Source organism: Haliotis rufescens, unplaced genomic scaffold (assembly GCF_023055435.1).
Source record: "Haliotis rufescens isolate VD_foot unplaced genomic scaffold, xgHalRufe1.0.p SCAF_48, whole genome shotgun sequence".
Taxonomy (NCBI): Eukaryota; Metazoa; Mollusca; class Gastropoda; order Lepetellida; family Haliotidae; genus Haliotis; species Haliotis rufescens.
The window spans coordinates 2,608,936-2,634,117 of NW_025964201.1; the positions used below are offsets into that span (position 1 = coordinate 2,608,936).

The window sequence follows — 25,182 nt, forward strand, 5'->3', positions numbered from 1 at the left end:
AGGTAAGATAGACCTTGACGTATAATAACAGGTAAAGCAGACCTTGACACATAATGACAGGTAAAGTAGACCTTGACACATTATGACAGGTAAAGTAGACCTTGACACATAATGACAGGTAAAGTAGACCTTGACACCAAGTGAGAGGTAAAATAGACCTTGATGTATAATAACAGGTAAAGCAGACCTTGACACATAATGACAGGTAAAGTAGACCTTGACACATAATGACAGGTAAAGTAGACCTTGACGTATAATGACGGGTAAAGTAGACCTTGACGTATAATAACAGGTAAAGCAGACCTTGACACATAATGACAGGTAAAGTAGACCTTGACGTATAATGACAGGGAAAGTAGACCTTGACACATAATGACAGGTGAAGTAGACCTTGACGTATAATGAAAGGTAAAGTAGACCTTGACGTATAATAACAGGTAAAGTAGACCTTGACACATAATGACAGGTAAAGTAGACCTTGACGTATAATGACAGGTAAAGTAGACCTTGACGTATAATGACAGGTAAAGTAGACCTTGACGTATAATGACAGGTAAAGTAGACCTTGACACATAATGACAGGTAATGCAGACCTTGACACATAATGACAGATAAAGTAGACCTTGACGTATAATAACAGGTAAAGCAGACCTTGACACATAATGACAGGTAAAGTAGACCTTGACGTATAATAACAGGTAAAGTAGACCTTGACGTATAATAACAGTTCAAACAGACCTTGACGTATAATAACAGGTAAAGCAGACCTTGACACATAATGACAGGTAAAGTAGACCTTGACACATAATGACAGGTAAAGTAGACCTTGACGTATAATAACAGGTAAAGTAGACCTTGACACATAATGACAGGTAAAGTAGACCTTGACGTATAATAACAGGTAAAGTAGACCTTGACGTATAATAACAGTTCAAACAGACCTTGACACATAATAACAGGTAAAGCAGACCTTGACACATAATGACAGGTAAAGTAGACCTTGACGTATAATAACAGGTAAAGTAGACCTTGACACATAATGACAGGTAAAGTAGACCTTGACGTATAATAACAGGTAAAGTAGACCTTGACGTATAATAACAGTTCAAACAGACCTTGACGTATAATAACAGGTAAAGCAGACCTTGACACATAATGACAGGTAAAGTAGACCTTGACGTATAATAACAGGTAAAGTAGACCTTGACGTATAATAACAGTTCAAACATACCTTGACGTATAATAACAGGTAAAGCAGACCTTGACACATAATGACAGGTAAAGTAGACCTTGACGTATAATAACAGGTAAAGTAGACCTTGACACATAATGACAGGTAAAGTAGACCTTGACACATAATGACAGGTAAAGTAGACCTTGACGTATAATAACAAGTAAAACAGACCTTGACGTATAATAACAGGTAAAGTCAACCTTGACACATAATGACAGGTAAAGTAGACCTTGACACATAATGACAGGTAAAGCAGACCTTGACACATAATGACAGGTAAAGCAGACCTTGACACATAATGACATGTAAAGTAGACCTTGACACATAATGACAGATAAAGTAGACCTTGACGTATAATGACAGGTAAAGCAGACATTGACACATAATGACAGGTAAAGCAGACCTTGACACATAATGACAGGTAAAGTAGACCTTGACGTATAATAACAGGTAAAGCAGACCTTGACACATAATGACAGGTAAAGCAGACCTTGACGTATAATGACAGGTAAAGTAGACCTTGACGTATAATGACAGGTAAAGTAGACCTTGACGTATAATAACAGGTAAAGCAGACCTTGACACATAATGACAGGTAAAGCAGACCTTGACGTATAATGACAGGTCAAGTAGACCTTGACGTATAATGACAGGTAAAGTAGACCTTGACGTATAATAACAGGTAAAGCAGACCTTGACACATAATGACAGGTAAAGTAGACCTTGACACATAATGACAGGTAAAGTAGACCTTGACGTATAATGACAGGTAAAGTAGACCTTGACGTATAATGACAGGTAAAGTAGACCTTGACGTATAATGACAGGTAAAGTAGACCTTGACGTATAATGACAGGTAACGTAAATAACGGTGTTATGGACTCCTCATCCTTGCTCTCGGCTGTACATTGGTCAGCATCTCCACCTGTGAATGGGTTCTAGTCCTTATGCTGGAACTTTCTGTCAAGTTCTCGCATGATGTAGTTTAGCGTTTTATTCGATTGACTGGTCCAGACGCGATTATTTTCATGCCGTTTTCATATAGCTGGACTATTGCTGAGTGCAGCGTTTAACAACAAGCAAATCGGACAACCACTTTTTATTCGATACATAACATCAAATAATTTGAATCGAATGGTCTGGTCAACTGTGTATATTTTAATATTTCACATCAATTAGGGTTTATAGGCTGCTCGGATGATCGGCCGATGCGCCCTTAAAGAAACACTTCACTTTCTACAAACCTTCAAATAATATCCTGGCTTATATTTTGATTCAATTAAAGTATATTCAGACGTGAGTGAAACAATTGGGATATATTCTCACTGCGTTTTTAATTCAGAGGTTCCGAAACATCCACGAATATTGAAATCTTCAGTGATAAACTACGCTGTATTTCAGGATGTTCACAGACCAACATGTGTCTAGGAATTGTTTTTTATGTCGATAAAGCTTGAGAAAGAAGCGTTTTTAAAATACGAAATGTGTTCTTACTTTTAACTTGGAATATACTTACTTATAACTTGGTATATGACTTGGAAAAAACTTACTTATAATTTGGAATATACTTACTTATAACTTGGAATAAACTTACTTATAACTTGGAATATTCTTACTTATAACTTGGAATAACCTTACCCATATAATAAGCTACTTAAAACTTGTAATATGCTTACTTATCACCTTCCTTTGAATATACTTAATTATAACTTGGAATATACTTACTTGTGACATTCCTTGGAATATACTTACTCATAACTTGGAATAAACTTTTTTATAACTTGGAATATACTTACTTGTGACATTCCTTGGAATATATTTACTTAAAACCTACCCTAGAATATTGTGGCATAAAACTTGTAATATACTTACTTGTAACCTTCCTTAGAATATACTTACTCATAACTTGGAATAAACATTTTTATAACCTGGAATATATATTTACTTATAACCTACCCTAGAATATAATTACTTATAACTTGTAATATACTTACTTATAACCTTCTTTAGAATGTAATTACTACTTATAATTTTGAATGTACTTACTTATAAACCTCCTTTGAATATATTTGCTCATAACCTGGAATATACTTACTTATAACATGGAACATACAAACTAATTACCAGAAATATACCTACTTATAACCTTTAGAATATACTTACTTATAACCTTCTTTGGAATATACTTACTAATAACTTGGAATGCACTCACTTATAAGTTGGAATATACTTTCTTATAAGTTGGAATATACTTACTTCTAACCCTCCTTGGAATATACTTACCAATAAGTTGGAATATATATATACTTATAGGTTGGAATAAACATTCTTATAACCCTCTTTGGAATACACTTACTTCAATCTTCCTTCAAATAAAGTAACTAATAACTTTGAATATTCTTGCTTATAACATGGAATACGCTTACTTAACCTTCCTAAGAATATACTTACATAAAACCTTCCCTGGAATAAACTTACATATAACCTTCGTTGCATTGGAATATACTTACTTAATTATAACTGGGAATAAACCATATGTCAACAACCCGGGTGAAGCGGGAGGCCACGTTCTGGGCGGCACTGCATCTCACAGTAATCTCTCTAAGCACTAATAACATTGGTTGTGTGTGCTTTTGATGGTTTATTGGTAAAAGTGGCTTAAAGCATACTCCCCAACTCTGTATTTGAATATATGAATGGTAAAAAGTTACCTCAATAACATTCACGTTATTCTACAGATTGCTATGTCATTTTTCACAAACTGTAAACATATATCTAAATCGTTCATATTACAAACCTATGAACACAGTGGAAAGTTTTTAGGGCAACAAACATTATAAATCTTTCTCGCTATCAGTACCTTTATGTACACATTCTATATTCACCGCTAATGCATTTTCTGGTACATTGATACATGAAATGAATATTATTTTTATCAGTAAACCCTTTCAATTAAGAGTTTTACATACATGCGTGTGAGGAAAAATATGGCATAATGTTTCAGTTTATGATACCAGCACAGACTACGCCCCGATATCAGATGTACAACACATATGCGTGTAATTCATATCTATGGTGGATAAAAGGTGGAAACGTCATAAAACCTAATAGTATTTACAAAGGCGTGGTTCGTTGAATTAAGGGAAACGCCCAGCTGGTTAAACAAGCTGTGGACAATGTTGCATAAGGAAGCTGAAGGCACGAACCACCGTCACTTTCCTCCTGCAGCCGCAACCCGATCCGACACGGATGTTGAATTGAGATGCAGACACACAGACCCATTGTTTTACTTCAAACAAACCACTGGGTGAAGTGGAACATACTTAATACATATTGTCAGCGAGTGAAGGAATTTAGATCAACGCTTCTTTGAATTGGATTTCAGTTATATCCAGGCGTTGGGAAAAATCCCAAAGTGATGATAAAACAATTTTAAAGATTTTTTGCACGTACATTACGTATTACAATATCGTAGTTCACTGCTCGTTGTCGAGGATCCTTTTATGGAAATGGAAATGTTTAACTTCCTCCCTGAATGCATAAAATCGGATTGCCGTGGTGCTTAGTTTTTGCATATGCAGGTACAAACGAAAGATGTATTTGTAAAGTCCGAGTAATGTCCATTGTAACCAGGTCACACATAGTCTGCACTAATTATTCCAGGTGTCGTCCCGTGTCAAGGGCAACTCACGTCAGCCTGGTCAGACGCGAGACGTAAGTCGTAAAAACACAAATTTACGAATGATGATCCTCTTTCATGGAAACACTTTAACCATGCCAGCTCTCATCCTGAAAGCATCTGGTTTTGAACTCTGTTTGTCCTGTGGACATCCTCTGTCATCAGCTGCTTCATCGTTTTTCTTCAGTTGATCGTCTCTCATTTCTTGGTCATCTCCTGAACTGTGGTCATCTCCCGTACCTTGTTTATTTTGTTCAGCTCGTCCACCTATCTCTTCTTTGTCAACTACCGTAGCTCGGCTATCTACGTCAGCTTGACCATTTTTCGTAGCCTGACCATTAGCCACAGCTTGCTCGTCTATCTTTGTAAGATCATCTTTCTTTTCATCTTTCTTGGCTTGTATATCAACTTTTGTTTGGCTATCTCTCGCCCCATGGCCCTCTGCTTTGACTTGACCGTCTCTCGCACCTGGACGTCCTGTATTGGCGTGACCATTGGTCTTAGTGTGATCCTTTAGCGTTTCCTGGCCATCTGTCTTGGGCTGATCCTTTAGCGTTTCCTGGCCATCTGTCTTGGGCTGATCCTTTAGCGTCTCCTGGCCATCTGTCTTAGTGTGATCCTTTAGCGTCTCCTGGCCATCTGTCTTAGTGTGATCCTTTAGCGTCTCCTGGCCATCTGTCTTGGGCTGATCCTTTAGCGTTTCCTGGCCATCTGTCTTGGGCTGATCATTTATCGGAGCCTGACTACCAGCCTGACTATCTCTGGTCACAGAGTGTGAAGAAGTTTTAAGTCCCGTGTTCTCGCTGTCTCGAGTCTCAGTCCTGCTTCCCGCGTGAGTTGACTTCTCCGGTTGGGATTGATCTACTTTCAGTTTGGCAGATTCCTCAACCTCTGTGGCGACGAAGAAAGCAAGGTCTATTTCCCAGCAGTTAGTTCCCGACACACCATTCTTGACGCCAGTCAGTGTCACGATAGACGCCGAGCGTTCAGTGCGACCGATAGTGGAATTTTCATATATGAAGCTTTCTTCGAGGCTTGGCTTGGACTTGGCTCTTCTCCTCCTAATGAAACCGCAAGAAAGATTATGTAAATAATATGAATCTCTCCAAGTCAAGTAACTATTGTGTGACAACCAACACCACCCACAGACAATTTCCCAACCGGATTTATGATATAGACACATTTGTATACATGTATTCTCTCTCTGACTCTCTGTGTGTGTGTCTCTCTCTCTCTCTCTCTCTCTCTCTCTCTCTCTCTCTCTCATCTCTCTCTCTCTCTCTTTGGATCTTAATGCAAAGTGTTCTTTTACCTGCAAAATACAATAATGACAACACCGGCCACGACGACACTCGCCACCGCGACCCCAGACGCCACAACTATCGTCACCAGGGAGTCATCTGACAACAGAAAGGCGTAATGTCGTCATTCATGTAAGCAACTCAATCTATGTTTCTAACTGGCATTTATTCCTCCAAACTTAGATGTTCAGCTAGTCCAAAAAAACATTTTATACATAGTCATACTGGTTATATAGTTGTGTGTCAAAACGATCCTGTCAAACATTTCTGTGTGAACATCACAAACACAGCAATAGCTGATAGTCCAGTGAATCATTAACCACTCACTCGGACACGGGGTGGCGACGCACTGCAGCTGTGAGTTGCTGAATACCTTAACACACTACTCTAGTTTTAGGGGGCGTTTTACGAAGTGACCTACCGCCTGGCAATTTCATCAATCAATCATAGTGCGGTTTCACGCCACTGCAAACATCATTAGAACCGTTTTTTTGGTCATCTTTGTATCAAAATATTTCGATTTTACATTTTGTTATTAGTTTAAGCTGCTAAAAATAAACGGATAAAAAAACCCATGTAAATAAAATAGCGTGGTCATATTCTAAGTGGTAATCGTCTTTTTGTCTCACCTATCCTATCAATGATTTGTTCTCCCGATTTATCCGTAGTTGATGACGTAGTTGATGAAGTCGTCCCAGGTGTGGCTGTCAACTGTGATGTTGTTGCATGGAGTGTAGATGCTGATGTAGTTGCTGATGAAGAGTGAGGCCCTCCAGTGGAGCTGCCCGCTGTGGTCGGTGTTGCAGTCACTGACGGGGATGTAGTCGAAGTAGACCACTGTGAAGATGTTGTTGTGGATTTGACCGATGTAGCAGATTGCGTTCTCGTGGAGGAGGATATTTTAGAAGTCGTTGATGCCATTGTCGACGTTGCGTCCGTTGATAAGGTCGTGGACTTCAGGTCTGTCGATGGTGTTGAAGTGGTTGATGCATCTGTCGTTGCTGACTGTCCGGTTGATGTTGGTTTTGAAGGGGTTGATACGTCAGATGAACTGTTACTGAGGGTGGGCGTTATGGGTGTAGTTGAAGATGGACCAGGCGGAACGTTACTGGTTGCTGTAATTACCACGTTAACAGAATATATAACGTATCAACTGAAGTTATAACATGTAAACTGATGTAATAAACATGTTAGCATATGTAATAACAATGTAACCTGAAGTTATAACATGTAAACTGATGTAATTACCATGTTAGCAGATGTAATTACAATGTTACCTGAAGATATAACATGTACACTGATGTAATAAACATGTTAGCAGATGTAATAACAATGTTACCTGAAGATATAACATGTAAACTAACCTAATAACCTTGTTAGCAGATGTAATCACAATGTTACCTGAAGTTATTACAATGTCAACCGATGACATGTCTTCTCAACTGAAACATATCTATGAGGGCATCAGTTTGTTAGACTTTACGACAACTGTTAAATAATCACAGTCTTCACGTATTAGAATTAGTGGTCCATTTGCTTATTGTAAAACAAGTGTGTAGAGTGTAGATACATGGCTGCGATACAAAAGGTAGACGGAAAATCGACATTGCACATAGGCCCCAGAGTTCTTTGATGAAGTAAATGACAGACGACGCCAGTCACTGTACAAGCCACGACAGCTTGCAACATAGAGTCAGTACATGACAGATATCTTCAGACCACGCCAGTCACTGTGCAAGCCTCGACAGCTTGCAACATAGAGTCAGTAGATGACAGATATCTTCAGACCACGCCAGTCACTGTACAAGCCTCGACAGCTTGCAACATAGAGTCAGTACATGACAGATATCTTCAGACCACGCCAGTCACTGTGCAAGCCTCGACAGCTTGCAACATAGAGTCAGTAGATGACAGATATCTTCAGACCACGCCAGTCACTGTACAAGCCTCGACAGCTTGCAACATAGAGTCAGTACATGACAGATGTCTTCAGACCACGCCAGTCACCGTACAAGCCTCGACAGCTTGCAGCATAGAGTCAGTAAATGACAGATGTCTTCAGACCACGCCAGTCACTGTACAAGCATCGACAGCTTGCAACATAGAGTCAGTAAATGACAACTGTCTTCAGACCACGCCAGTCACTGTACAAGCATCGACAGCTTGCAACATAGAGTCAGTACATGACAGATGTCTCCAGACCACGCCAGTCACTGTACAAGTCTCGACAGCTTGCAACATAGAGTCAGTAAATGACAGATGTCTTCAGACCACGCCAGTCACTGTACAAGCCTCGACAGCTTGCAACATAGAGTCAGTAAATGACAGATGTCTTCAGACCACGCCAGTCACTGTACAAGCATCGACAACTTCCAACATAGAGTCAGTACATGACAGATGTCTTCAGACCACGCCAATCACTGTACAAGTCTCGACAGCTTGCAACATAGAGTCAGTACATGACAGATGTCTTCAGACCACGCCAGTCACTGTACAAGCCTCGACAGCTTGCAACATAGAGTCAGTAGATGACAGATGTCTTCAGACCACGCCAGTCACTGTACAAGCCACGACAGCTTGCAACATAAAGTCAGTACATGACAGATGTCTTCAGACCACGCCAGTCACTGTACAAGTCACGACAGCTTGCAACATAGAGTCAGTAAATGACAAATGTCTTCAGACCACGCCAGTCACTGCACAAGTCTCGACAGCTTGCAACACAGAGTCAGTACATGACAGATGTCTTCAGACCACGCCAGTCACTGTACAAGTCACGACAGCTTGCAACATAGAGTCAGTAAATGACAGATGTCTTCAGACCACGCCAGTCACTGTACAAGCCACGACAGCTTGCAACATAGAGTCAGTAAATGACAGATGTCTTCAGACCACGCCAGTCACTGTACAAGCCACGACAGCTTGCAACATAGAGTCAGTAAATGACAGATGTCTTCAGACCACGCCAGTCACTGCACAAGTCTCGACAGCTTGCAACACAGAGTCAGTACATGACAGATGTCTTCAGACCACGCCAGTCACTGTACAAGTCACGACAGCTTGCAACATAGAGTCAGTAAATGATAGATGTCTTCAGACCACGCCAGTCACTGTACAAGCCACGACAGCTTGCAACATAGAGTCAGTACATGACAGATGTCTTCAGACCACGCCAGTCACTGTACAAGCCACGACAGCTTGCAACATAGAGTCAGTACATGACAGATGTCTTCAGACCACGCCAGTCACTGTACAAGCCACGACAGCTTGCAACATAGAGTCAGTACATGACAGATGTCTTCAGACCACGCCAGTCACTGTAAAAGTCTCGACAGCTTGCAACATAGAGTCAGTAAATGACAGATGTCTTCAGACCACGCCAGTCACTGTACAAGCCACGACAGCTTGCAACATAGAGTCAGTACATGACAGATGTCTTCAGACCACGCCAGTCACTGTACAAGCCACGACAGCTAGCAACATAGAGTCAGTACATGACAGATGTCTTCAGACCACGCCAGTCACTGTACAAGTCTCCACAGCTTGCAACATAGAGTCAGTACATGACAGATGTCTTCAGACCACGCAAGTCACTGTACAAGTCACGACATCTTGCAACATAGAGTCAGTACATGACAGATGTCTTCAGACCACGCCAGTCACTGTACAAGCCACGACAGCTTGCAAAATAGAGTCAGTAAATAATAGATGTCTTCAGACCACGCCAGTCACTGTACAAGCCACGACAGCTAGCAACATAGAGTCAGTACATGACAGATGTCTTCAGACCACGCCAGTCACTGTACAAGCATCGACAACTTGCAACATAGAGTCAGTACATGACAGATGTCTTCAGACCACGCCAGTCACTGTACAAGCCACGACAGCTTGCAACATAGAGTCAGTACATGACAGATGTCTTCAGACCACGCCAGTCACTGTACAAGCATCGACAGCTTGCAACATAGAGTCAGTACATGACAGATGTCTTCAGACCACGCCAGTCACTGTACAAGCCACGACAGCTTGCAACATAGAGTCAGTACATGACAGATGTCTTAAAACCACGCCAGTCACTGTACAAGCCCCGACAGCTAGCAACATAGAGTCAGTACATGACAGATGTCTTCAGACCACGCCAGTCACTGTACAAGCAACGACAGCTTGCAACATAGAGTCAGTACATGACAGATGTCTTCAGACCACGCCAGTCACTGTACAAGCCTCGACAGCTTGCAACATAAAGTCAGTAAATGACAGATGTCTTCAGACCACGCCAGTCACTGTACAAGTCACGACAGCTTGCAACATAGAGTCAGTAAATGACAGATGTCTTCAGACCACGCCAGACACTGTACAAGCCTCGACATCTTGCAACATAGAGTCAGTACATGACAGATGTCTTCAGACCACGCCAGTCACTGTACAAGCATCGACAGCTTGCATTATAGAGTCAGTACATGACAGATGTCTTCAGACCACGCCAGTCACTGTACAAGTCTCGACAGCTTGCAACATAGAGTCAGTACATGACAGATGTCTTAAAACCACGCCAGTCACTGTTCAAGCCCCGACAGCTAGCAACATAGAGTCAGTAAATGACAGATGTCTTCAGACCACGCCAGTCACTGTACAAGCATCTACAGCTTGCAACATAGAGTCAGTACATGACAGATGTCTTCAGACCACGCCAGTCACTGTACAAGCCACGACAGCTTGCAACATAGAGTCAGTACATGACAGATATCTTCAGACCACGCCAGTCACTGTACAAGCCTCGACAGCTTGCATTATAGAGTCAGTACATGACAGATGTCTTCAGACCACGCCAGTCACTGTGCAAGCCTCGACAGCTTGCAACATAGAGTCAGTAGATGACAGATATCTTCAGACCACGCCAGTCACTGTACAAGCCTCGACAGCTTGCAACATAGAGTCAGTACATGACAGATGTCTTCAGACCACGCCAGTCACCGTACAAGCCTCGACAGCTTGCAGCATAGAGTCAGTAAATGACAGATGTCTTCAGACCACGCCAGTCACTGTACAAGCATCGACAGCTTGCAACATAGAGTCAGTAAATGACAACTGTCTTCAGACCACGCCAGTCACTGTACAAGCATCGACAGCTTGCAACATAGAGTCAGTACATGACAGATGTCTTCAGACCACGCCAGTCACTGTACAAGTCTCGACAGCTTGCAACATAGAGTCAGTAAATGACAGATGTCTTCAGACCACGCCAGTCACTGTACAAGCCTCGACAGCTTGCAACATAGAGTCAGTAAATGACAGATGTCTTCAGACCACGCCAGTCACTGTACAAGCATCGACAACTTCCAACATAGAGTCAGTACATGACAGATGTCTTCAGACCACGCCAATCACTGTACAAGTCTCGACAGCTTGCAACATAGAGTCAGTACATGACAGATGTCATCAGACCACGCCAGTCACTGTACAAGCCTCGACAGCTTGCAACATAGAGTCAGTACATGACAGATGTCTTCAGACCACGCCAGTCACTGTGCAAGCCTCGACAGCTTGCAACATAGAGTCAGTAGATGACAGATGTCTTCAGACCACGCCAGTCACTGTACAAGCCACGACAGCTTGCAACATAAAGTCAGTACATGACAGATGTCTTCAGACCACGCCAGTCACTGTACAAGTCACGACAGCTTGCAACATAGAGTCAGTAAATGACAAATGTCTTCAGACCACGCCAGTCACTGCACAAGTCTCGACAGCTTGCAACATAGAGTCAGTACATGACAGATGTCTTCAGACCACGCCAGTCACTGTACAAGTCACGACAGCTTGCAACATAGAGTCAGTAAATGACAGATGTCTTCAGACCACGCCAGTCACTGTACAAGCCACGACAGCTTGCAACATAGAGTCAGTAAATGACAGATGTCTTCAGACCACGCCAGTCACTGTACAAGCCACGACAGCTTGCAACATAGAGTCAGTAAATGACAGATGTCTTCAGACCACGCCAGTCACTGCACAAGTCTCGACAGCTTGCAACACAGAGTCAGTACATGACAGATGTCTTCAGACCACGCCAGTCACTGTACATGTCACGACAGCTTGCAACATAGAGTCAGTAAATGACAGATGTCTTCAGACCACGCTAGTCACTGTACAAGCCACGACAGCTTGCAACATAGAGTCAGTACATGACAGATGTCTTCAGACCACGCCAGTCACTGTACAAGCCACGACAGCTTGCAACATAGAGTCAGTACATGACAGATGTCTTCAGACCACGCCAGTCACTGTACAAGCCACGACAGCTTGCAACATAGAGTCAGTAAATGACAGATGTCTTCAGACCACGCCAGTCACTGTAAAAGTCTCGACAGCTTGCAACATAGAGTCAGTACATGACAGATGTCTTCAGACCACGCCAGTCACTGTACAAGCCACGACAGCTTGCAACATAGAGTCAGTACATGACAGATGTCTTCAGACCACGCCAGTCACTGTACAAGCCACGACAGCTAGCAACATAGAGTCAGTACATGACAGATGTCTTCAGACCACGCCAGTCACTGTACAAGTCTCCACAGCTTGCAACATAGAGTCAGTACATGACAGATGTCTTCAGACCACGCAAGTCACTGTACAAGTCACGACATCTTGCAACATAGAGTCAGTACATGACAGATGTCTTCAGACCACGCCAGTCACTGTACAAGCCACGACAGCTTCCAAAATAGAGTCAGTAAATAATAGATGTCTTCAGACCACGCCAGTCACTGTACAAGCCACGACAGCTAGCAACATAGAGTCAGTACATGACAGATGTTTTCAGACCACGCCAGTCACTGTACAAGCATCGACAACTTGCAACATAGAGTCAGTACATGACAGATGTCATCAGACCACGCCAGTCACTGTACAAGCCACGACAGCTTGCAACATAGAGTCAGTACATGACAGATGTCTTCAGACCACGCCAGTCACTGTACAAGCATCGACAGCTTGCAACATAGAGTCAGTACATGACAGATGTCTTCAGACCACGCCAGTCACTGTACAAGCCACGACAGCTTCCAACATAGAGTCAGTACATGACAGATGTCTTAAAACCACGCCAGTCACTGTACAAGCCCCGACAGCTAGCAACATAGAGTCAGTACATGACAGATGTCTTCAGACCACGCCAGTCACTGTACAAGCAACGACAGCTTGCAACATAGAGTCAGTACATGACAGATGTCTTCAGACCACGCCAGTCACTGTACAAGCCTCGACAGCTTGCAACATAGAGTCAGTAAATGACAGATGTCTTCAGACCACGCCAGTCACTGTACAAGTCACGACAGCTTGCAACATAGAGTCAGTAAATGACAGATGTCTTCAGACCACGCCAGACACTGTACAAGCCTCGACATCTTGCAACATAGAGTCAGTACATGACAGATGTCTTCAGACCACGCCAGTCACTGTACAAGCATCGACAGCTTGCATTATAGAGTCAGTACATGACAGATGTCTTCAGACCACGCCAGTCACTGTACAAGTCTCGACAGCTTGCAACATAGAGTCAGTACATGAAAGATGTCTTAAAACCACGCCAGTCACTGTTCAAGCCCCGACAGCTAGCAACATAGAGTCAGTAAATGACAGATGTCTTCAGACCACGCCAGTCACTGTACAAGCATCGACAGCTTGCAACATAGAGTCAGTACATGACAGATGTCTTCAGACCACGCCAGTCACTGTACAAGCATCTACAGCTTGCAACATAGAGTCAGTACATGACAGATGTCTTCAGACCACGCCAGTCACTGTACAAGCATCGACAGCTTGCAACATAGAGTCAGTACATGACAGATGTCTTCAGACCACACCAGTCACTGTACAAGTCTCGACAGCTTTCAACATAGAGTCAGTACATGACAGATGTCTTAAAACCACGCCAGTCACTGTACAAGTCTCGACAGCATGCAACATAGAGTCAGTACATGACACATGTCTTCATACCACGCCAGTCACTGTACAAGTCACGACAGCTTGCAACATAGAGTCAGTAAATGACAGATGTCTTCAGACCACGCCAGTCACTGTACAAGCCACGACAGCTAGCAACATAGAGTCAGTACATGACAGATGTCTTTAGACCATGCCAGTCACTGTACAAGCATCGACAGCTTGCAATATAGAGTCAGTACATGACAGATGTCTTCAGACCGCGCCAGTCACTGTACAAGCCTCGACAGCTTGCAACATAGAGTCAGTACATGATAGATGTCTTCAGACCACGCCAGTCACTGTACAAGCCTCGACAGCTTGCAACATAGAGTCAGTACATGATAGATGTCTTCAGACCACGCCAGTCACTGTAAAAGTCTCGACAGCTTGCAACATAGAGTCAGTACATGACAGATGTCTTCAGACCACACCAGTCACTGTACAAGCCACGACAGCTTGCAACATAGAGTCAGTACATGACAGATGTCTTCAGACCACGCCAGTCACTGTACAAGCCACGACAGCTAGCAACATAGAGTCAGTACATGACAGATGTCTTCAGACCACGCCAGTCACTGTACAAGTCTCCACAGCTTGCAACATAGAGTCAGTACATGACAGATGTCTTCAGACCACGCAAGTCACTGTACAAGTCACGACATCTTGCAACATAGAGTCAGTACATGACAGATGTCTTCAGACCACGCCAGTCACTGTACAAGCCACGACAGCTTGCAGAATAGTGTCAGTAAATAATAGATGTCTTCAGACCACGCCAGTCACTGTACAAGCCACGACAGCTAGCAACATAGAGTCAGTACATGACAGATGTCTTCAGACCACGCCAGTCACTGTACAAGCATCGACAACTTGCAACATAGAGTCAGTACATGACAGATGTCATCAGACCACGCCAGTCACTGTACAAGCCACGACAGCTTGCAACATAGAGTCAGTACATGACAGATGTCTTAAAACCACGCCAGTCACTGTACAAGCATCGACAGCTTGCAACATAGAGTCAGTACATGACAGATGTCTTCAGACCACGCCAGTCACTGTACAAGCCACGACAGCTTCCAACATAGAGTCAGTACATGACAGATGTCTTAACACCACGCCAGTCACTGTACAAGCCCCGACAGCTAGCAACATAGAGTCAGTACATGACAGATGTCTTCAGACCACGCCAGTCACTGTACAAGCAACGACAGCTTGCAACATAGAGTCAGTACATGACAGATGTCTTCAGACCACGCCAGTCACTGTACAAGCCTCGACAGCTTGCAACATAGAGTCAGTAAATGACAGATGTCTTCAGACCACGCCAGTCACTGTACAAGTCACGACAGCTTGCAACATAGAGTCAGTAAATGACAGATGTCTTCAGACCACGCCAGACACTGTACAAGCCTCGACAGCTTGCAACATAGAGTCAGTACATGACAGATGTCTTCAGACCACGCCAGTCACTGTACAAGTCTCGACAGCTTGCAACATAGAGTCAGTACATGACAGATGTCTTAAAACCACGCCAGTCACTGTTCAAGCCCCGACAGCTAGCAACATAGAGTCAGTAAATGACAGATGTCTTCAGACCACGCCAGTCACTGTACAAGCATCGACAGCTTGCAACATAGAGTCAGTACATGACAGATGTCTTCAGACCACGCCAGTCACTGTACAAGCATCTACAGCTTGCAACATAGAGTCAGTACATGACAGATGTCTTCAGACCACGCCAGTCACTGTACAAGCATCGACAGCTTGCAACATAGAGTCAGTACATGACAGATGTCTTAAAACCACGCCAGTCACTGTACAAGTCTCGACAGCATGCAACATAGAGTCAGTACATGACACATGTCTTCATACCACGCCAGTCACTGTACAAGTCACGACAGCTTGCAACATAGAGTCAGTAAATGACAGATGTCTTCAGACCACGCCAGTCACTGTACAAGCCACGACAGCTAGCAACATAGAGTCAGTACATGACAGATGTCTTTAGACCATGCCAGTCACTGTACAAGCATCGACAGCTTGCAATATAGAGTCAGTACATGACAGATGTCTTCAGACCGCGCCAGTCACTGTACAAGCCTCGACAGCTTGCAACATAGAGTCAGTACATGATAGATGTCTTCAGACCACGCCAGTCACTGTACAAGCCTCGACAGCTTGCAACATAGAGTCAGTACATGACAGATGTCTTCAGACCACGCCAGTCACTGTACAAGCCACGACAGCTTGCAACATAGAGTCAGTACATGACAGATGTCTTCAGACCACGCCAGTCACTGTACAAGCCACGACAGCTTGCAACATAGAGTCAGTAAATGACAGATGTCTTCAGACCACGCCAGTCACTGTACAAGCCACGACAGCTTGCAACATAGAGTCAGTAAATGACAGATGTCTTCAGACCACGCCAGTCACTGTACAAGCCACGACAGCTTCCAACATAGAGTCAGTACATGACAGATGTCTTCAGACCGCGCCAGTCACTGTACAAGCCACGACAGCTTCCAACATAGAGTCAGTACATGACAGGGGTCTTAAAACCACGCCAGTCACTGTACAAGCCCCGACAGCCAGCAACATAGAGTCAGTACATGACAGATGTCTTCAGACCACGCCAGTCACTGTACAAGCCTCGACAGCTTGCAACATAAAGTCAGTACATGACAGATGTCTTCAGACCACGCCAGTCACTGTACAAGCCACGACAGCTTCCAACATAGAGTCAGTACATGACAGATGTCTTAAAACCACGCCAGTCACTGTACAAGCCCCGACAGCTAGCAACATAGAGTCAGTACATGACAGATGTCTTCAGTCCACGCCAGTCACTGTACAAGCAACGACAGCTTGCAACATAGAGTCAGTACATGACAGATGTCTTCAGACCACGCCAGTCACTGTACAAGCCACGACAGCTTGCAACATAGAGTCAGTAAATGACAGATGTCTTCAGACCACGCCAGTCACTGTACAAGCCACGACAGCTTGCAACATAGAGTCAGTAAATGACAGATGTCTTCAGACCACGCCAGTCACTGTACAAGTCACGACAGCTTGCAACATAGAGTCAGTAAATGACAGATGTCTTCAGACCACGCCAGACACTGTACAAGCCTCGACAGCTTGCAACATAGAGTCAGTACATGACAGATGTCTTCAGACCACGCCAGTCACTGTACAAGCATCGACAGCTTGCATTATAGAGTCAGTACATGACAGATGTCTTCAGACCACGCCAGTCACTGTACAAGTCTCGACAGCTTGCAACATAGAGTCAGTACATGACAGATGTCTTAAAACCACGCCAGTCACTGTTCAAGCCCCGACAGCTAGCAACATAGAGTCAGTAAATGACAGATGTCTTCAGACCACGCCAGTCACTGTACAAGCATCGACAGCTTGCAACATAGAGTCAGTACATGACAGATGTCTTCAGACCACGCCAGTCACTGTACAAGCATCTACAGCTTGCAACATAGAGTCAGTACATGACAGATGTCTTCAGACCACGCCAGTCACTGTACAAGCATCGACAGCTTGCAACATAGAGTCAGTACATGACAGATGTCTTCAGACCACACCAGTCACTGTACAAGTCTCGACAGCTTGCAACATAGAGTCAGTACATGACAGATGTCTTAAAACCACGCCAGTCACTGTACAAGTCTCGACAGCTTGCAACATAGAGTCAGTACATGACAGATGTCTTCAGACCACGCCAGTCACTGTACAAGCCACGACAGCTAGCAACATAGAGTCAGTACATGACAGATGTCTTTAGACCATGCCAGTCACTGTACAAGCATCGACAGCCTGCAATATAGAGTCAGTACATGACAGATGTCTTCAGACCGCGCCAGTCACTGTACAAGCCTCGACAGCTTGCAACATAGAGTCAGTACATGATAGATGTCTTCAGACCACGCCAGTCACTGTACAAGTCTCGACAGCTTGCAACATAGAGTCAGTACATGACAGATGTCTTCAGACCGCGCCAGTCACTGTACAAGCATCGAGAGCTTGCAACATAGAGTCAGTACATGACAGATGTCTTCAGACCACGCCATGGCCAGTCACTGTACAAGCCACGACAGCTTGCAATATAGAGTCAGTACATGACAGATGTCTTCAGACCACGCCAGTCACTGTACAAGCCACGACAGCTTGCAACATAGAGTCAGTACATGACAGATGTCTTCAGACCACGCCAGTCACTGTACAAGCCACGACAGCTTGCAACATAGAGTCAGTACATGACAGATGTCTTCAGACCACGCCAGTCACTGTACAAGCCTCGACAGCTTGCAACATAGAGTCAGTAAATGACAGATGTCTTCAGACCACGCCAGTCACTGTTCAAGCCCCGACAGTTTGCAACATAGAGTCAGTACATGACAGATGTCTTCAGACCACGCCAGTCACTGTACAAGCCTCGACAGCTTGCAGCATAGACTCAGTAAATGACAGATGTCTTCAGACCGCGCCAGTCACTGTACAAGCCTCGACAGCTTGCAACATAGAGTCAGTAAATGACAGAAGGAAAATGGACGGATCCTGATCGAGACGAATCTATCTGAGATTCAACCCAAGGCTAGCGGATCCGGACAACTAAGGGACGCAACTCTGCGGATACCATTGGACCACCCATAGTCCTGAACGTTACAACAACAGCAACAGTGATTAACGGATTCATAGTAATGTGCTGTGGCATATGGGTATTCATTTCAGACTGGGGACACATTTAGTTTGTGTGAGGCATTCCTCGAGATGTCAGGTCTGCCTGTGGTTTGTACCTGACTCAGACGGCCCTGATGTCGTTGTCGGAGCTGATGAGGACACGGCTGACGCAGTCGAGGAAGAAATAGACTGTTCTGTGGTTGATGAATCTGCCAGAATGAAGAATGATTTGATTGGAATTGATGTGCGGATGAAACAGAAGTAAAGGGCCATATGGACGTCTAGATCACACAGCGATACAACTGTACATTTTAACTTCAGAAGGGGGCGGTCGGGTAGCCTAATGGTTAAAGCGTTCGCTCGTCACGCCGAAGACCCGGGCTCGATTCCCGACATGGGTAAAGTGGTGAAGCCCATTTCTGGTGTCCCCCGCCGTGTTATTGCTGGAATATTGCTAAAAGCGGCGTAAAACCATATTCACTCACTCATAACTTAAGAAGAGGACCGCCTCTGTAGTCTAGTGGTTGAGCGTCCGCCCGGAGAGCGGAAGGTCGTAGGTTCGATCCCCGGTCGCGTCATACCAAAAGACTTAAAATATGGTACTTGTTGTTACCCTGTCTGGCGCTCTGCATTAAGGGGCTAAAACAAGTACTGGTCGGCTCGGAGTCAGTATACTGTGTCTGATTGTGGTATTCATGTTAAACTGCGGCATGGTATCTCAGTGGGCTAGCACTATAAATCGGCATCTGTCCGGACTAGTACAAGCAGCCACACACACACGTGCATGCACGTCGCTACATAAGTGCAATAATCTTGGACGCGACGTTAAACCCCATTTACACCTCACCAGAAGAGAGAGAACGTTTCACTGATTCTGACGGAGTACTGTCTTTGGTTCACTGTGCTGCAGTGGGGAAGGGATTTACCCCGGGGCACCAGCATGGGCCATGTTGCTGCGGCCAGGAACACCCGGGGCACACACCATGTTGTCCAAGCTACTTATCAAAGTTCAATGAAACCGATCTAACGTAAGTAACACTGTTTACATATAATATCATACATGTTATTGATGTTGATGCCGATGGAACAATGTCCGATGTTGTAGGCGTAGTGGTAGGTGACGTTGTTGATGCAGATGTCGGCGTAGTGGTAGGTGACGTTGTTGATGCAGATGTTGTAGGCGTAGTGGTAGGTGACGTTGTTGGTGCAGATGTCGGCGTAGTGGTAGGTGACGTTGTTGATGCAGATGTTCGCGTCGTGGTAGGTGACGTTGTTAATGCAGATGTTGTCGGCGTAGTGGTAGCTGACGTTGATGATGCAGATGTCGGCATAGTGGTAGGCGTCGTTGTTGGTGCAGATATCGGCGTAGTGGTAGGTGGTGTTGCCGCTGCAGATAAAGAGGTCGAAGTTGTCGATGTAACACAGAGGAAAAGTCAACATAATCCTTCATCCCCTTTGTTTAACATCGTTTCAGAATTATGTTCAGGACGGACTTCCATATGTGTTCGTGTTTATGGACGTATAACAGTAAAGGCCGGTGCCCAGCACGCGGTGTATAAGCCTTCTGATAAGCAAACAAATATGTTGAAGTGTATCAACAAATTAGTCAATATTAATAATTTCAGAGAATTCTAATTTAATCAACACCAAAGACATTGTAGACAACGATACGAAATCAGCGACATCAGCACTAACGCAACACGGGCCCCGACCACGCTAGTATCAACCAATCAGAAAACAGTAGTCCCCTAGTGGGCGTGGCCTATTCTTTTAAGGTCTATAGAAACATGAACGCTAAACATACAGCTTGGTCAATTTATAGTCAATTATACATGTATCGATACATATATCTATGTATCAATTACTGTGATAATTGCCTATATTAATAATAAAATATACATACCAATGGATATTTAAGTGATAGTGACTGTAAAATGATTGATTCTATCACACATGATGAACCTTTACGATATGGAGCTAATTGTAAAAAATGAAAATTTTAACAAAACTGAATTGAAATAGACTTGAGAATCCGTCATCACGCTCAACGTGCCATGGGCTACCAGGTAGGTAGGTAGGTAGGTAGGTAGGTAGGTAGGTAGGTAGGTAGGTAGGTAGGTAGGTAGGAAGGTAGGTAGGTAGGTAGGTAGGTAGGTAGGTAGGTAGGTAGGTAGGTAGGTAGGTAGGAAGGTAGGTAGGTAGGAAGGTAGGTAGGTAGGTAGGTAGGTAGGTAGGTAGGTAGGTAGGTAGGTAGGTAGGTAGGTAGGTGTCACTTACATGCATTGCATTCCGGGAACAGGGCAGCTATGGCAACAAATAGGAACATTTTGAATGTTGCCATGATGACCCAACTCTACGAGAGGGACCCGGATGTCGTTGTCGGATGTACGCCTAGTTTTGGAGACCCTGTGCTCATCGCGTCAGCTCTTGGTAGGATGCACGTTAGGTATCAGGCGCTGAAAAACGAGAATTGAAGAGACATGTCACACAAAATATCCACTTTTGTCTACATATTCATACTGTGCGATTTTATAAATCGTCGACTACAATTGTCAATATTTAAATTTTATGCACTTAAACCTAAACGCCCATGCCCAAAATGCACATGTCTATTGACTTGATCAGACTGTAGTATATAGTCCTGTTGATGTACTTACAACGTGAGTGTCAAGTGTCACCTGCTGCAGCAACTATCTCCAGCCAGATACTGTCCTCAAAACATACATTCAAAAGTGCTGGTTATTTTGTGTATGAAATTCCGAGTATGGTTCCAGCGTCACTGATGCGTATCAGATCCATTACATACTACCGGGTGTGAGTTTTCCTGGTCACGTGGATGTAGGAGGAAGACCGAGCGCTTGCCATGTTGCTGGGTTTTTACCCTGCGATTATCATGGCGACTTAATTCTAGATCGATCGGGGGGCTTTCGCATAGTCTTGTGGTTCAAGCGTTCGCTCGTCACGCCGAAGACCCGGGTTCGATTCTCGACATTGGTACAATGTCTGAAGCCCATTTCTGGTGTACCCCGCCGTGATATTGCTGGCAAATTGCTAAAAGCGGCGTAAAACCATACTCACTCACTAGATGGATAGATAACGCCATCAGGAACATCGTATGATCATCAACACCAGCGTTATCATCATCACGCCTAAGACACAGATCCGACCTCCAATATGGGTAGAAAACCCGTGGAATTCTGCGTCAGAGTAGGTCCTAATCACACAGGGATCCATCCTCGTCACCTGGTGCGGCAGTCTATGTATGTTGGGCTCAGACTACATATTTTCATATTCGTGATAGGGCTGATTAGGGTGTACAGCCACAAGCAAACAATGCAAGACATGCCCCTTCCCGCATAAACATAGACTTCATTCGACTAGACTATTGTCCCAGATCTCACCCACTGTAAGTAAAAGCGCCAATAGCAAAATCTCTGATAAAGGGTACTCATTCATTAGTAGTAGCAGTGTTACTCTAGGCACAACTCCGACCACCTCACCACTACCGCACAGGGCATTTAGCATGTTTTCTTCCCGCTCGCCTCGGTTCCACAACTTTCATGTCATCGGGTTTCAATTCTAACAAGCATTTTTTCCAACTGTGTCTTCCCGTTTTCAGGGAACTAATGTTTGGAACTGGCAGTATCTGATCATGTCATTTGAAACAGCCGCCTTCCCCCGGACATATTTGTTCCCGTCTGACTGTTGCAGTTCTTCTCGCCTCTTCCCTTGATTGACGGGAATCCCATGATTGGATTCGAACCACGGACCTTCTGATCCGAGGTCGGACGCCTTGTCCACATGACCAAAGAGGTTAACCCCGTCAGCAAGCTGACAATATGACTCCACGCTTTGCTACATATGCGTGTCAAGATATGTGAATAAATAAAACAATCACCTGATTAATGACACGCCACAGTATGTATTCCTACACCTAGAATGTTTATCAATCTCGTAATTCTTGTCTGCTTTCATATATACAACTGTTTTTGGTTAAACTATTGTAGATACAACATGTTTACGTTGTCGGATTTAATTATTGACTGTGTATTTCTTTTCGGTTCATTGAGGCAATAATCGAAAACCGATGTGCAAACTTTTGTAAGATCGCTTAGCGGATTCCTACAGATGTTTGCACATCGGTTTGTCGATTCCTACAGATGTTTGCACATCGGTTTGTCGATTCCTACAGATGTTTGCACATCGGTTTGTCGATTCCTACAGATGTTTGCACATCGGTTTGTCGATTCCTACAGATGTTTGCACCTCGGTTTGTCGATTCATACAGATGTTTGCACATCGGTTTGTCGATTCATACCCCAATGAACCGAAACAAATACAGTCAATCCTTAAATGGTTTTACATAGGAACCAGTTACATTAAAGCGTTTGATTCCGTAGATACAAAATATGTATTATATCTCTTGGAACACATAGGTCTGAAAGGAAATATGTTTAATGCTATTAAATCTGTGTATGAAAAGGTTAGAAACACCGTAAAGTCTGATGGGAAATTTTCAGATATATTTGAATCTCACATAGGTTTAAAACAATGGTGTGTTTTAAGCTCTTTATTATTTTCTCTGTATATAAACGAACTCGTTCATACTTGAGACAACGAAAACATTAGAGGTGCAAAACATTATCCTGAATATATAGAATTGTTGATACTTTTATTTGCAGATGATATTGTATTGTTTTCAGATACGATTTCAGGTTTACAAAACCAATTAAATACTCCCAATAAGTATTGCAACAAATGGAAATTGACAGTTAATTTAGACAAAACAAAAATAGTGGTATTTAGAAAATATGGAATTTTGAAAAAACACGAACGATGGACTTTTAATAACCAAAATGTCGAAATATTAAAACACTATAAATATTTGGGTGTTGTGTTTTACTCAAATATGAATATGATAAAAACAGTGAAATACACCTGCCAAAAAGGTAAATTAGCACATTATGAAATTTTAAGATCACTAAATAAACTTGGGTGCATGTCTTATGACATATTCTTTAGAATATTTGATGTAAAGATTAAGCCTATTTTATTATGCGGTGCAGATATTTGGGGCACCAATACATTTGATCCACTTGAAAAAATTCAGATTTATGCATGTAAAAGATCTAGATTTCTTTGTTTACCGTCACAAACTCAAAATGTTATGGCTGTGGGATAGTGTGGTAGATACCCGTTATATGTTGATTCATTTGGGCAATGTATAAAATATTGGCTTAGATTAAGGGGGTGAGGGTGGGGGTGAGGGTGGGGGTGATAGGCCGCACACTGCAAGGGTCGTCCAGGATTTCCTGTCTGCGCACAACGTCACCGTTTCTGTGAAAATACCCATGGACATCAAACGTGACGACGGCACTGGGAAGGTGAGTACAAAGCTTTGACTGTTAGAGATTGCTTTTTACTGACCAAAGTAGATTCTGCTTATTCCACAATGCTGATCGTGCTCAGTTTTATAGTCGCAGTGGGGAAGGATTGGCACCAGGCTGCACTCAGGAAGAGCATCCATATGGTTGTGGTGGGTGATAGTTTGGGGAGGAATATGTTGCAACCACCGACCAGATCTATAGGGATGACTTTATTCAAACAGTGGTGCTACCATTCTCTCACCAACAACAGAGAACACTCTTACATCATGCCAACGTCGCCGTTCGTCGCCAGCTCAATCACCAGACTTACATCCAAATGAACACTTGTGATATCAGCTGGATCGTCAAATCAGGGTGTGTCCTCATCCTCCACAGAACCGACAACAGTTGAGGGACGAGTGACAACGTATGTTTAGTGACGTCGTCAGGCGGCTGACGATATCGATAAGACGACGATGGGCGTGTTAGTAGGTGTTATATTCGTTAGTGAGGATGTCTGGTATTTGTGAACCAACTCAAACTGACGATACCTGCTTCACTGAGCAGTGTGTCCTGTGCTACCCCTATGTTCCCTGAGCAGTGTGTCCTGTGCTACCCCTATGTTCTCTGAGCAGTGTGTCCTGTGCTACCCCTATGTTCTCTGAGCAGTGTGTCCTGTGCTACCCCTATGTTCTCTGAGCAGTGTGTCCTGTGCTACCCCTATGTTCTCTGAGCAGTGTGTCCTGTGCTACCCCTATGTTCCCTGAGCAGTGTGTCCTGTGCTACCCCTATGTTCACTGTGACGTCATGTGCACGTCACCTGTTGTGAGATGCTCATTGATATGAGGGATGTAAATATCTTTTGATTCCTGTATCAAATACATCGCCATCGTATAGCCTTTTCTTGTATGTTCC

General features: G+C 43.7%; 1 protein-coding gene and 1 long non-coding RNA gene across 6 annotated transcripts; both read right to left on the reverse strand.

Annotated features, from left to right (window-relative positions):
- Positions 1 to 2,318: 2,318 nt before the first annotated feature.
- Positions 2,319 to 3,167, reverse strand: LOC125372776. Its single transcript, XR_007218233.1, has 2 exons — positions 2,868 to 3,167; positions 2,319 to 2,823 (listed from the first exon to the last, which is right to left on the reverse strand). It is a non-coding gene; the product is annotated as an uncharacterized LOC125372776 (long non-coding RNA).
- A 688-nt stretch (positions 3,168 to 3,855) lies between these two features.
- Positions 3,856 to 21,718, reverse strand: LOC124112377 (cell wall protein DAN4-like). Of its 5 annotated transcripts, none has more exons than XM_048383403.1 (8): positions 21,559 to 21,718; positions 21,179 to 21,357; positions 20,114 to 20,288; positions 19,962 to 20,038; positions 19,018 to 19,110; positions 6,844 to 7,329; positions 6,226 to 6,313; positions 3,856 to 5,974 (listed from the first exon to the last, which is right to left on the reverse strand). In XM_048383403.1, the coding sequence occupies exons 2-8, from the start codon at positions 21,240 to 21,242 to the stop codon at positions 4,990 to 4,992; spliced, it is 1,968 nt and encodes a 655-aa protein (XP_048239360.1). In that variant the 5' UTR covers positions 21,243 to 21,357; positions 21,559 to 21,718; the 3' UTR covers positions 3,856 to 4,989. The 5 variants fall into 5 exon arrangements, with proteins under 5 accessions (XP_048239360.1, XP_046328418.2, XP_048239361.1 ...); XM_046472462.2 differs by having other exon boundaries at positions 19,962 to 19,999; positions 20,075 to 20,288; XM_048383404.1 differs by lacking the exon at positions 19,018 to 19,110 and having other exon boundaries at positions 19,962 to 19,999; positions 20,075 to 20,288.
- Between the last annotated feature and the right edge of the window lie 3,464 nt (positions 21,719 to 25,182).